At 37.2% G+C, this 15,588-nt stretch overlaps 1 protein-coding gene across 1 annotated transcript in view; it reads left to right on the plus strand.

Moving 5' to 3' along the window:
- The window catches only part of CDCP1 (CUB domain containing protein 1), a 111,355-nt gene that overhangs the window by 47,768 nt on the left and 47,999 nt on the right, over positions 1 to 15,588 (plus strand). Inside the window, exon 5 of the mRNA XM_053714462.1 lies at positions 12,403 to 12,621. Within this exon, the coding sequence (XP_053570437.1) occupies positions 12,403 to 12,621 (219 nt within the window). The remainder of the gene's footprint in view (positions 1 to 12,402; positions 12,622 to 15,588) is intronic.

Genomic DNA, 15,588 nt, shown 5'->3' on the forward strand with positions numbered 1-15,588 from the left:
AAGGTCTAAATTAGTATTGTTACCATAGATACACTGATGATCTATGCAGTCACCATAAAATGTCAAGAAAAATTAATAAGGCTCTATATCTTAACATAAATACTAAAAAATAAGACATTTTCTTGCACAGAAACTTATTAACTGATAACAATATATAAAGAGCAATGTTTGTTCTAAACAAAATTTGATTAAATAGAATAGTAGAGCAATGATTAATTCACAATTTCCAGAACATTCCAGCTTCCTCAAATGTCAGTTTCCCACATTAGAAAATCCATGCATCATCCAGCATTAGTTAGTATGCAGAATTAGTGTTCATTACTCACTTTAGTAATTCATTAATCCTCTTTGCAGCATTGCACAGCAAACCACATTCAAACACCATATATTGCTTGCTCATTTACTTTGGCATTAAGCACATAATTAGCAGCAGAATAAGTTAATCAATATTTTTCAGCACTCCCATCCCGGTCTGCATAGCTTATTGCAGAAGTGTCTATGTATAGGTAGGGGTTATCCCGATACACTAATTGAAAAAGAAATAAAGTGAAACTTATTCCTAGATCTGATTTAGTGAAACATAAGAGTACCAATGTGAATCCCCCCCAAAAAAGGAGAAAGATAATAGATAAATGTTTGTAACAGAATATAACTCTCAGAGTACTGAAATACAGTGTATTGTTAGGAAACACTGGGGAATATTGTTTGAATGTAACCCGAATATACAAGCTTTCAAAAATACCCCATGCCGGCCTATAAAAGAGGTCCTAATGTACAAACTAAGTTAGTAAAAGCGGATATTGGGACTTATATTAAAAAGGGAGATAGATATATTGGTTCTAAAAATTTGGGATGTTTCCCTTTCTTGAGCTGTTCATGCTCTACTAATATGACTAAAGGCTCTGCCTTTTTTTCATCCCCACACCGGTAAGAAATACAATATAAAAGTGTTTTATACCCGTTTGACTACATACGATATTTAAATGGTTAAATGCCCGTGTGGGGGGTATATATCGGGGAATCGACTAGAAGTGCTAAAGATCGTATCATTGAGCAAAAAAGTAACATCCGCACATGTAATTTTAAAGCCCCATTAGCTAGTCATTTTTTAAAACATGGTCACTCTATAAGCCAACTTAGGTTTCAAATAATTGATCACATAATTCAACCACGTAGAGGAGGGGATAGGGAGTTGCTGCTAAAGCAAAAAGAATCAGATTGGATTTATGAATTGGGAACGCTAGAACCAAAGGGTTTAAACAAAGAATGGGATTCATCAGTTTTTGTTTAGACTATTGTTTTGTGCAATGATTAAAGGGACAGTCTAGTATAAATTAAACTTTCATTATTCAGATAGGACTTTTAATTTTAATCAACTTTCCAATTTACTTTTATCATCAAATTTGCTTTTTTCTCTTGGTATTCTTAGTTTAAACTAAATGTAGGTAGGCTCATATGCTAATTTCTAAGTCTTTGAGGGCTGCCTCTTATCACATGCTTTTTAAATCTCTTTTCAACACAAAGAGACAGAAAGTACACGCGGGTCATATAGATAACACTGTGTTCAGGCACAGGGGGTTATTTAAAATTTAGCACAAAACAATGCTAAATGCAAGACAATAGATAATAAACAGTCACAGTCATGTGATCAGGGGGCTGGAAGAAGATTCCTAGATACAAGGTAATCACAGAGGTATAAAGTATATTAATATAACTGTGTTGGTTATGCAAAACTGGGGAATGGGTAATAAAGGGATTATCTATCTTTTAAAACAATAACAATTCTAAGGTAGACTGACCCTTTAATAATATAATGTACAATAAGTTGGCTTCTTGCTATTTTCTGTCTTATATAGTTGAGTAATAATTAATATATGTATAGTATTGCTCTGTATATACATATGTATTTAACTGTATTAGTATTGAACATTAATAGAAAAATATTTAGTATCAGTTAATGAAATGAAATAGTTAACATGATTGCTAGCGCCACCTAGTGGCATTAGGGTATATAAGAGTGTGATTAGTGTTTGCATGGCATGAATAAGGGATATTGTCCTGAAACGTTGCCTGTTTGTTTGTCTCCTTAAAGGGCCACTAAACCCAAAATCTTTCTTTCATGATTCAGATAGAGAATAGAAATTTAAACAACATTACAATTTACTTCTATTATTTATTTTGCTTCATTTTTTAGATATCCTTAGTTGAAGAAAAAGCAATGCACATGGTGAGCCAATCACACAAGGCTTCTATGTGCAGCAACCAATCAACGGCTACTGAGCATATCTAGATATGCTTTTCAGCAAAGAATATCAAGAGAATAAAACAAATTAGATAATCGAAGTAAATTAGAAAGATGTTTAAAATTGCATTCTCTTTCTAAATCATGAAAGAAAAAATGTGGGTCTCATGTCCCTTTAAATAAATAAGGAATTGATGTCACCTGCGTATTGCTTTATTATATGTTTTGGGTCCTGGACAGTGGTCCATAGGTGACTTGCAACATATTCACATAGGTACCACATGTAAGACAAAATTATTACATAAAGTTTGCAACTCCTATGTGTTATAATTGTCAATAACTTTCAGCCACTACACTCTGAACTAAATAAAGTGTGTATCGCTCTAAAATAACTCACACGGCCTCTACAGAAGCACTACAATCCAGCAACCTCAAGCCACTAACATGTCTGACACTTTATCATCTCCAAGCTCACCAAATAAGTGATGTACACATACAGCTAACAAGCACCTCCTTATTCCCAATCTATATATTTATTTTGAGTTGTGGTTCATCTTGTGTGCCCACCCAAAAGGAATTCCCAAAGCATTTTTTTTCCACAAAATGATTGCACACATTCTTAGTTGTGTTTTTTTCCCCTTCTTTTCAAGGGGCCTAAAACTAATTTTTAAAATTAAAAATTAAAAAAAATTACTCATTGTATAGATTTTTTTTTTTTCTTTTAAATTTCATATTTTCATATTTTTTCTTTTATACTGAGTGGTGCATGTAAGAATATCAAATTACATGTTTCCAATTTTAAATTGTGTACTTTGATGTGGTAAATAATGCAAAATACTTAGTTGTATAGCTTTATTAAATTAGTATAGCAATTTAATGAGTGAGATGAGAGAGGGTAACGTGCCTTAAACTGCTTAGCACAACTACAATAATAGGTTATTTACCATTCGATTGTTTTTCCATTCTGTGTCTTCACCTCTCTTCAAAGCTGTTCTAGTATTTTAACCCCTTACAGGGGAAGCTCGTCATCTTCATACCTAACACAGTTTTTGAGCTTAGGTATTTTCAAATCCTATGACACACATTGGGGCATTTACAGATTAGTAGCACTGCTGGATTTCTGACAGAGTTAGCATACACAATACCGATCAGGAGCTTTACATTTTGACATTTAAAAAAAAAAAAAAAGTTTAAACGTTACATAAATTATATATATAAAGATCTAGAGGAATAATACAGAACAATGCAGCTGCAGCAAAAACTATAACGCTGTGTGGGATTAAAATAAGAGAACAGCTTTTGAAGAGAGCTGCAGGCACAGAAGGAAAAGCAGTGAAAAAAAAAATATATATAAATATTCCACGTGAACCAGTGATTGTAACCAAAGTAGACTAATAATAATGTAACCACTATGCACAATACTTGAAGGGACAGTCAAGTCCAAAAAAAAGTTTCATAATTCAAATAGGGCATGTATTTTTTTTTTTTTTTTATTGAGGTTCTTTTCAAAACAAACAATTAGTAATTGTCATTACATATTAGGGGGTAAAGTAAATTGATACAAGGTAGGCTACCAAAACATAACAGATAAATACACAATATAAGTAAGTGACAAATTACACTTTCAATACAAGCAGTAAGTGCTGTTTAAACAGTATACCCACCATATGATTTGAACGGCCACTCTTGGACCACCAAGTTGCAGTAAACACAATATAAAGTAGGTAAACATCAATGTGAAGGGGCCACTCATGGACCCCAAGGGGAGAACCTCTTTTCTCTTGTAAGGTGTATCCAGTCCACGGATTCATCCTTTACTTGTGGGATATTCTCCTTCCTAACAGGAAGTGGCAAAGAGAGCACACAGCAGAGCTGTCCATATAGCTCCCCCTCTAGCTCCACCCCCAGTCATTCTCTTTGCCGGCTCTAAGCAATAGGGTCCCTCTCGGAAGGGTAAAGTGAATGTGGTGTTAGATTTGTAGTTTTTTGTTCTACAAGCAAAAGTTTGTTATTTTAAATGGTACCGGTGTGTACTGTTTACTCTCCATCAGAAAAGAGATGAAGATTTCTGCAGAGAGGAAAATGATTTTAGCATGTTGTAACTAAAATCCACTGCTGTTCCCACACAGGACTGAGGAGTACAAGAAAACTTCAGTTGGGGGGAACGGTTTGCAGGTTAGGCTGCAATAAGGTATGTTCAGTCATTTATTTCTAGACAAGACTGTGATAATGCTAGAGAAGGACTGATAAGATCCCCATGAGGGAAGGGTAAGCTTTATTCAGAGACTAAGTATGGAATTACAAGCTTACATAACAGGGCTAATTTATGCTGGTTGACACTATTTTATGGCAAGTTGACACTTTTTTATGGCAAACGGTTTTTACTAAGAAAAATCATTTTTTGAGACACTTTGAAGGTCCCTTTGGGTTTCTTACAGGGGTTGTTACCCACATGGCTAATATTATAACTCTTAGGAGTGTTTTCTTAGGCCTCACAGCACCGGAGTAAGGTGGGAGGGGCCTAATTTCGCGCCTCAGATGCGCAGTTAGTTTGACTAGATCTTCAGGCTGTGTTCACATGGAGGCTCCTGCTACAGTTTGAGGACCCATGAGAAGCTTTTTCCCAATAAATCTGACTCCTAAGGGAAGGTAGGGCCACAGCAGAGCTGGGGCATGGTGCTAAAGTTGTTTTAACCGGTCTGTTAGCTTACTATTGATCCGGTTTGGGCATTAAGGGGTTAATCATTTTTCTTGCTAGTTGTGCAATCTTACCAATGCTTTAGGTACATACTGTGAAAATTTCAAAAAGTTTGGTGCATTTTTCACTGTTTTGGAAAATTGTGTGCCCTTTTTATCTCTTAAAGGCACAGTAACGTTTTTTTTGCAAAGCACAAGTCCCTTCTGGCGGTTCTAAGACCGCGGGGCATAGCAGTGGCGCCTTACCTAGACGACATCTTAATTCAGGCGTCGACTTTCCAAAGAGCCAAGTCTCACACGGAAATTGTATTGGCCTTTCTGAGGTCTCACGGGTGGAAGGTGAACATCAAAAAGAGTTCTCTCTCCCCCCTCACAAGAGTTCCATTCCTAGTAACCCTAATAGACTCGGTAGAAATGAAAATATTTCTGACGGAGGTCAGAAAGTTAAAACTCTTAACTACTTGCCGAGCTCTTCATTCCATTCCTCGGCCGTCTGTAGCTCAGTGCATGGAGACAATCGGACTAATGGTAGCGGCAATGGACATAGTCCCTTTTGCACGGATACACCTCAGACCACTGCAACTATGCATGCTCAAACAGTGGAATGGGGATTATGCAGATTTGTCTCCTCAAATACAGTTGGACCAGGGGACCAGAGATTCTCTTCTCTGGTGGTTGTTTCAGGATCACCTGTCTCAGGGAATGTGCTTCCGCAGACCAGAGTGGATCATTGTAACGACCGACGCCAGTCTGTTGGGCTGGGGTGCAGTCTGGGACTCCCTGAAAGCTCAGGGCTTATGGTCTCGGGAAGAAGCTCTTCTCCCGATAAACATTCTGGAACTGAGGGCAATATTCAACGCTCTTCAGGCATGGCCTCAGCTAGCTGCGGCCAAATTCATCAGATTTCAGTCGGACAACATCACGACTGTAGCTTACATCAACCATCAAGGGGGAACAAGGAGTCCCCTAGCAATGATGGAAGTAACCAAAATAATCAGGTGGGCGGAGGATCACTCTTGCCACCTCTCAGCAATTCACATCCCAGGAGTAGACAACTGGGAAGCGGATTTTCTAAGTCGTCAGACTTTTCATCCGGGGGAGTGGGAACTCCACCCGGAGGTATTTGCCCAGCTGATTCAGCTATGGGGCACTCCAGAATTGGATCTGATGGCGTCCCGTCAGAATGCCAAACTTCCTCTTTATGGGTCCATGTCCTGGGATCCCCAGGCGGTGTTGGTAGATGCTCTAGCAGCGCCTTGGTCCTTTAATCTGGCCTATGTGTTTCCACCGTTTCCTCTCCTTCCTCGTCTGGTTGCCAGAATCAAGCAGGAGAGGGCGTCGGTGATTCTAATAGCACCTGCGTGGCCACGCAGGACTTGGTATGCAGACCTAGTGGACATGTCATCCGTTCCACCATGGACTCTGCCAATGAGGCAGGACCTTCTACTTCAAGGTCCTTTCAAACATCCAAATCTAATTTCTCTGTGTCTGATTGCTTGGAGATTGAACGCCTAATTCTATCTAAGCATGGTTTCTCTGAGTTGGTTATCAATACCCTGATTCAGGCTAGAAAGCCTGTCACCAGGAAAATCTACCATAAGATTTGGCGAAAATATCTTTGTTGGTGCGAATCCAAGGGTTACTCATGGAGTAAGATTAGGATTCCCAGGATATTGTCCTTTCTCCAAGAAGGATTGGAGAAAGGATTATCAGCTAGTTCCTTAAAAGGACAGATATCTGCTGTGTCTATTCTTTTACACAAACATCTGGCAGAGGTACCAGACGTTCAAGCGTTTAGTCAGGCTTTAGTCAGAATCAAGCCTGTTTATAGACCTGTGGCTCCGCCATGGAGTCTGAATTTAGTTCTTTCAGTTCTGCAAGGGGTTCCGTTTGAACCTTTACATTCCATAGATATTAAACTTTTATCTTGGAAAGTTTTGTTTTTGGTAGCTATCTCTTCTGCTCGAAGAGTTTCAGAGTTATCTGCCTTACAGTGTGACTCACCTTACTTGGTGTTCCACGCAGATAATGTAGTTTTGCGTACCAAACCCGGTTTTCTTCCTAAGGTTGTGTCTAATAAGAATATTAATCAGGAAATTGTTGTTCCTTCTCTGTGTCCTAATCCTTCTTCGAAGAAGGAACGTCTGTTACACAATCTTGATGTGGTTCGTGCTTTAAAGTTCTATTTACAAGCAACTAAGGATTTCAGACAAACAACTTCATTGTTTGTCATCTATTCTGGTAAGAGGAGAGGTCAGAAGGCGACTGCTACCTCTCTTTCCTTTTGGCTGAAAAGCATCATCCGTCTGGCCTATGAGACTGCTGGCCAGCAGCCTCCTGAAACAATTACTGCTCATTCTACCAGAGCAGTGGCTTCCACATGGGCTTTTAAAAATGAGGCTTCTGTTGAACAGATTTGTAAGGCAGCGACTTGGTCTTCGCTGCATACTTTTTCCAAATTTTACAAATTCAATACTTTTGCTTCTTTGGAGGCTATTTTTGGGAGAAAGGTTTTACAAGCAGTGGTGCCTTCCGTTTAAGGTACCTGTCTTGTTCCCTCCCTTCATCCGTGTCCTAAAGCTTTGGTATTGGTATCCCACAAGTAAAGGATGAATCCGTGGACTGGATACACCTTACAAGAGAAAACAGAATTTATGCTTACCTGATAAATTACTTTCTCTTGTGGTGTATCCAGTCCACGGCCCGCCCTGGCTCTTAGTCAGGTAGATTTTTGGTCTAAACTACAGTCACCACTGCACCCTATGGTTTCTCCTTTTTCTTCCTAACCTCCGGTCGAATGACTGGGGGGTGGAGCTAGAGGAGGAGCTATATGGACAGCTCTGCTGTGTGCTCTCTTTGCCACTTCCTGTTAGGAAGGAGAATATCCCACAAGTAAAGGATGAATCCGTGGACTGGATACACCACAAGAGAAAGTAATTTATCAGGTAAGCATAAATTCTGTTTTTTGTTTTAAGGGAATAAAAGGTTAACAATATGTTGTACTAAGGTAATTAAGGTGCGGTATTGGCTAGATTATCCGCATTTTTAACCCTCCTAGAATAGGAGGTGCATTATGAGGGGGGAGGGGGGAGGAGGTGGTAATTTTAATTATAAAATGTATAAGCAAAGTGTGATATCTATGCTAAGAGTTATACAAGCACATGTGCTATCAGAGGAGACATAGGAATGAGTCAACTTAAATATGAGCCGATGCTATATCCTGCAAAAGAAAGCCTAGGTGTTTAAGGCGATAAACCCAACGCTGATTGAGTAGCTCACTTATAATATTATGGAAAGAGAGACTATAAAGAATAGCGCCAGTGAAGGTCCAGCCCCCACTAAGGCCATTTTCCAATATGCTAGATAACTGTTGAGAGGGTATTAAATGTTTAATATAGGCAAAGGAGTAAGTAAAAAAAATTCACTGTTCCCCTAATCACATTAAACATATACATTACATTATGAAACAACATATAACATTTCACAGGCTCCAAATTATTACTAGTAAGTGTAGCTAATATGAAAACTTATACAGATATGCAGGTAAACCTCTACATATTAGTTATTTTAAGTATAATTCAAGACAAGGGCCTGCATCAATAAATATACAATTCTCACAAGTAAACCATTTGAACATAACGACTCCCTAGATATTTATAATAAGCTTGGGAGACCTGTGCCCAATTACATAGATGAGAAGATAGAATATGGATCTGCTACAAGGCATGGGTCCTATGCCCTGCAGCATGAGACCTAGAACTCCAACACTCAACCTCAAATTTTCAACATAAGATCTCTATTATCTAGGGAAGTCTTCACCAATGCAATCCAAGTTTGTCCTGTCTTCTCTAGTTCTCAGTTATATAGTACATGTGAGAAATCGGGTAATAGCAATTAGATAGGGGTTCATCATCTACATACAGTCAGTTATCATATTACATTTTATTAGGAAATGTGTTTTGAAGATGGTACCTTGCCTAAGCCTATGTTAAATGTTATAGCTATGGACTAAGTATTAACAACAGGGCTACTGAGAGCCCCGCTCTCTTCCGCCTGTGTTTATATCAGTTTCCTATGGAGGCACCATAATATATAGTAGGATTGAGTGTGTAACTCTAGCTATTAGATCCTGGCAGGAATTGGCTCTTATGAAAGGCGCTATAAAATAGGAAAATAATGCCTAAACATTTGTAAATTTAAAACTATGTAAAGCACACAACAGCAAACATAAATAACGTGGAAAACGTAGTCACAAAGTAGATTGTAGAGAGATCCCAGAGGTTGTACAAATTTCTCTCATTGTCAGCACGGAGGTAGTTTCCAGGTCAGCCAATGCCTCCTCGGAGGCCATGAGGAATATACTGCACTGTTTGCACAAACCCCAGTAATGACCACAACCCGACAACAAAATCACTACTCATTGCAAGGTCCTCTGGCAGTCTATCCCATATGCAGTCCTGCATCATCCAGCCATTCCTCTCAAGCGTATACACCCTGGAGCGACATGCAGTGAAAGCCAGCTTCCTTTTACCACCTTTAAATTGCTGTCTCGCCATCTGGACGGTGGGATGCATCCCACTCTCGATCATCAAAGCAACATTCTGTGAATCCGGCCCATGATCGCCAGGAGTTGGCACACCAATCTGCACCTCCCCAACATCAGACTCCAAACCTAAGCGTCTAGCTTCCTCCATGGCGGCTGAGGAGGAATTGTGTTTCCGTCTGGGTGAGTGGTCGATTGTCTTCTGCGGCTCGGCCACATGACAAGATTCAGGGTTCGGTATAAGGCCCATCTGTGTTCAACTTGCGGGTAGGTATGGAAGGTATCAAGGGTAAATGAAGCACAGATCTGAGGTCGTTAATTAGCGGAAGGGATTTTTGCTTAGTTAGCGTTTGAATAGATGAGTCCCACGCTGCCACTGTCTCCATAATGTGCAGCTATAGCGTTCTAAGCTGAATGCCTGTCTCTCTGGTAATCCTGCTCCGAAATGCTCCTTCATCAGTTGAAAAGGCAGGGTACTCTTCTATAGCCTATTATCTCTGTAGTTAAGCCTTTTTCAGAAAGGGTATTGTAGCAGGGAAAGTCTAAAGTGCGGCTCAATAATCATGTGTTCATGAGGATGGTCGCTCCTAGAGAGATTTGATTGTAGGCCTGCTATCAAAAAGATAGAATCTGGTAGATATTCCACTCCTCTACCCCAGACTCCTATGCCTCCAAAGCTCTTAAGGTCCCAAAATTGTAAAAGTTTAGGAATCTGAACGGTCTAAAAAGTTATTTTTCAAAAAAATAGAGCCGGAGCTACTATGAAGTGTGACCGTTCAGTTCCAAAGCTGGCTCCTCCCCCCGGGCATGTAATTTTAAACAACTTTCCAATTTACTTTTATCACCAATTTTGCTTTGTTCTCTTGGTTTTCTTGGTTGAAAGCTAAACCTAGGAGCTTCAAATGATAATTTCTTAGACCTTGAAGGTCGCCTCTGAATTTGAAAGTTGTTCACCACTAGAGGGCATTAGTTCATGTGTTTCATATAGATAACATTGAGCTCATGCACGTGAATTTACCCAGGAGGGAGCACTGATTGGCTAAAATGCAAGTCTGTCAAAAGAACTGAAATAAGGGGGCAGTCTGCAGAGGCTTAGATACAAGGTAATCACAGAGGTAAAACATGTATAATTATAACTCTGTTGGTTATGCAAAACTGGGAAATGGGTAATTAAGGGATTATCTATTTTTCAAACCAACAGAAATTCTGGTGTTGACTGTCCCTTTAAACCAAAATGTTGTGGTTGCATGTTCTGAAGGTAGGGAGAAGATTGCTCCCCAACGGATATCAGATGTGCCTCAAATAAAACACATAATACTGTATATTATTATTATTATTATTATTATTATCATTTATTTGTATAGCACCGCCAAATTCCGTAGCACTGGAATATATATAGCGTTAAACTGTCATCAGGGCCACCATTAGCTTTTGTTGGGCCCTTCAGCCGAAGGCCCTTATTCTCCACCCCCTGTATGCCCTATTCTATGTATGGCCCACCCCTGTCCCAACATTCAGTGTTTCCTATATTAAGAATAGCACTATATATTACAGCTCCTGATATCAAACAGTGCTTCATAAACAAAAGAACAATGTACATTGCACCTTCTCATACCCCTGACATTGTGAGGCCCCCCCTAAGTGCAGGGCACTGGGCGGGTGCCTCTTTTCGTCCTGCCCAAAGGGCAGACCTGACTGTCATGATGTTTTAAAAGGCGGTGTACTTTATAACGGTACTCATATATGGCAGAGCTACGTTAGTTCAAAGATAATCGCTGAATGAATCAGCCCAGGTGTCATAGGGGGGTTACACTTTTTTTAAACCTAGGTTAAAACACACACACACTAACCTTTTGGAATGTATCCTAAATGGTATAGAGCTAATATTGGACACTAATTACTTCTGGTATTATTTGCAAGAAAGTGGAATGCTGGTGGGCATTAGGTTCGCACCCAGTTATGTCAACTTATGCATGTCTGTTTGGGAGGAACTGATAGTTGTATTATTTAAATGTATTGTGTATATGATGGTTATGTATAAATATATCTAAACAAAACTTGCATAGATTCTCATGGATGAAAATAAAGCCCTAATTTATGATGTTTTGTTCTTCTTTGATAAGACATTCTGCAGGACTAATGTGTTGATGAAATCATATTATTAAAATATTTGAAGGATCAAGTTCAGGAGAACATGTTCATTGTCTTTCTCTCTTCTCTCTCATCTCACTCACTGCCTCAACTTTCTGTCTTCTTTCTTTTCACTTATATCTTTATCTTACCTCTCTTCTCCCCAGACTTTCTCCATCAACAACAGTTTGCAAAGAAGAAGAATAGATTTAAGTAACAAGGACAACAATTCTGTACAGTAGGTGTTTATCAACCAGCAACTAAATATTCTCCAAAGCATGATTCTTCATCTTTAGGAACCCAACCAACTAATCAGTATATATATGGTAGAAGGGAGGTATGAAGGACACATGTACTGATTTCTCATAAAATATGTAAATACATATTTTGGAGAGCATAGGAGAGGGTAGCATCATATCACAAAATGTTGCCTTAGGCATAGGCTTAGTTGGTCTACTCTAAACCAAAATACACCTGTGCATACATGGAATACTTATATGTAAACATTCCATCCTTGCATGGTTTGTATAGCCAATACCACAATAACTAATGGAAAGCACCGTAGGCTGTTGGCAAAGTAAGTGTGCTCTCAAGTTTACTAATTGCCATGTATGTTAAAAAATGTCATTTTTGAGTTGTTAGAATAATATACCTTAAAAAAAAACACACAGCTATTTTTCTTTTGAGTTTATTATTCTTCAAGAACTGTTTGTTGAAGATGACTAACGATTGTAGCCCATGATTACTTTCTTTATCTAAAATTTCTTTTTTTTCTATTTTTCTTTCTTAGGTATACTTTACAATGTTGACCTAACGAAGAACTTTGATTTTAATGTACACATAAGAAAAAAGCGTGTAGTAGGTCGTCAATATGCCCCATTATGTCTGGTCTGCAGAACACCTATTGAATGTGAACCCGAGTTAAGCTTGCCTGGAGGAAAATTCTACAAAATTTCCTTTCTCTGCAATGACATGGAAAGCTTTATTGTAACAGCAGAAAAAGATATAGGTAGGTCTCAACATTACATTCTTGTTGTTTTATTTTGTTATTAATATAGATAATATAATTTTTAATATGATCACATTTGTAAAGTTGCTGCACTTAGTATTTTGTGCCCTGAATACATAAAACTAACCTTATTTTGACCTGTGTGTAGCCATGCATGTGTGTGCAGAATGCATGCATGTGTGATCGTTTAATTAAATCTTATTTGCCCTTAAGCTGCCCATTCTTCCGTTTTTCGCAAATTCACGGGTAAAGCAACTATATCCTACTTTGATATATGCAAAGAACTAAGCTTCATACTAATCGTTAAGGGACCCCATTTAATAATATTGTCCAATCTTATTATTAAAACCTTTGCAAAAGCATCAACGGGTTCACCTTTATCTCTGTTCCCTCTTAAAAAGACATGAAACCCAACATTTTTTTCATGATTAAGAAAGAGCATAAAAAATTTAACAATGCACTACTCAAAGCTAGCTTAACACATCAGGTGAGCCATTGACAAGAGTCATTTAATCAGCAGCTACCTCCCAGTAGAGCATTGCTGCCCCTGAGCCTACCTAGGTATGCTTTCCAACAAAGGATATCAAGAGAACCAAGCATATTAGATAATACAACTACATTAGAAAGTTGTTTTACAATTGAATGCTCTATTTGAATAATGAAAGAACATTTTGGAGTTTCATGTCCCTTTTAATTCCTCAAGTAGGTCAAGCTCATTCATTGTGATGATTTCATTAGTAAAAATAGCCACTAAATAGATTATTTTATTTCCTGTATTTTTATCTCATTTCCAAATAGAGTCTGAACCTACTACATGCTTGTAAAATAAATTATTTCAATATGTATGCATTTGTTCCTGATAACACAATAGCCTAGCTGAAAATTTTTATTGAACCTGCACTAATGTAAGAGGCCAGTTATACATTAAACCTGTAAGTACTGGGCTGTTAATTTTTGTGCATTTTCTTTATTCTACAAAACTAGAACATATTCATATTTGTTATTCCACCCAAAACACCTATCTGCTGGTGTGATAGACACATTTGTAAGCTAGTTTACAGAGAGATACATAGATTTGTTTAGACATTCATTAGCCACCATCAAACCATTAAAGGGATATCATGGGTTGCTGCTGTTAAGGTGTGTCCAGAATTGTAATGATGTTTTGTGTGTAGAAAAAAGTATTTTTAGTCATCCTAGCTATGCTTTGTCCTTTTCTTGTTTTCTATTTTGAACGTTTCTTTTTTATTGTTCTAGATTGTGATGAATGGGACAGAAGCCCCCCTTTTTTCACGATTAAGATAGAGCATGCAGTTTTAAACAACTTTCCGTTTTACATCTATTATGTAATCTGCTTTGTTCTTTTAATACCATTTATTGAAAAGCATACCTAGGTAGTCTCAGGAGCAACAATGCATTACTGGGAGTTAGTTGGTGATTGGTGGCTACACATATATGCCTTGTCATTGGCCAGGTGTGTTCAGCTAGCTCCCAGTAATGCATTGCTACTTTAACAAAGGATTCCAAAAAAGGAGCAAATTAGATAATAGAAGTGAACTGATAAGTTGTTTAAAATTGTATTCTGTATGTGAATCATTAAAGAACAATTTTGGGGTTCGTATCCTTTTATGAGAAAAGGCTCAATGACTTAAATATATAGCTGAGAAGAGAAAGAGGTAATTTTATAGTAACTTTCAAGTATATTAAGTAAGCTTAGTAAGGCTGAGGCTGTATTTTTCATAAAAAGAATAATTCCAGAACAAGGGGTCATTATATCAAGCTAAAGGTCAAAATTATTCCTGAATCTACTGAAGAATCACTTCTTCACAGAAATAGTGGTTGATTCTTGGAATAAACCTCCATTAGAGGTTGTAATGGCAAACACTCTGTGGAACTTCAAGAATGCCTGGGATAAACATAAGGCTGTCTTACCAACTACTAGGGATGGGCGAATGTGTAAATTTTTGAATTTCGAATGTTAGAACGAATGTTGTTATCGAAATTCGAATTATAAATCCGAATGTTAATAAGAACGAATATTCTTAAAAATTCTATAATGCTATTTACAGTTTTCGAATGTCACTTTCGAATTCGAATGTTTATAATTATATCTAATGTCCACATTCGAAATTTCGAATTTAACATTCTATTTAATAAATACTATTCAGAAGTTCATGTGGTAGGGAGGGAATCTAGTAAATTGATACATAATAGATACAAATATATCATTTCAAATGTTTCTATATAGAATATTGCATAATTTGAATACTACATTTAAAGAAAGCAATAGAAATACTATTACAAACATATAAATTCTAATTTTTCGAATTTGAATATTGCATAATTTGAATATTACATTTAAAGAAAGCATTAGAAATACTATTACAAACATATAAATTCTAATTTTTCGAATTTGAATATTGCATAATTTGAATATTACATTTAAAGAAAGCATTAGAAATACTATTACAAACATATAAATTCTAATTTTTCGAATTTGAATATTGCATAATTAGAATATTACATTTAAAGAAAGCATTACAAATACTATTACAAATATAAATTCGAATTTTTCTAAAAGATTATTTTCGAATGTAATCATAAAATTCAAAACTGAACATTCGAAAATCGAATGTTAGAATGTTATATATACATTCGAAATTCGATTTGAACGAATGTGTTAAAATTTGTTTCGTTTTTTGAATGTTGCGAAACATTCGCCCATCCCTACCAACTACAATAGTTTACACTTTTAGGAAATTTTGAGCAGACTTGTTGGGTCTATGGTTCTTATTTACCATCAAAGTATATGCTTAATATACTCTCCAGTTTTACTTAGGAACTAAACTGAATCTTTCCTGACAAGCATACGGTATAATTTTAATTTTAATGTTTGTCTTTGTACATAGCACATATTTAGGATAATATTGTAAATTTGAAAATATATACCTGTATGTTAAAATATTT

Source organism: Bombina bombina, chromosome 5 (genome assembly GCF_027579735.1).
Source record: "Bombina bombina isolate aBomBom1 chromosome 5, aBomBom1.pri, whole genome shotgun sequence".
Taxonomy (NCBI): domain Eukaryota; kingdom Metazoa; phylum Chordata; class Amphibia; order Anura; family Bombinatoridae; genus Bombina; species Bombina bombina.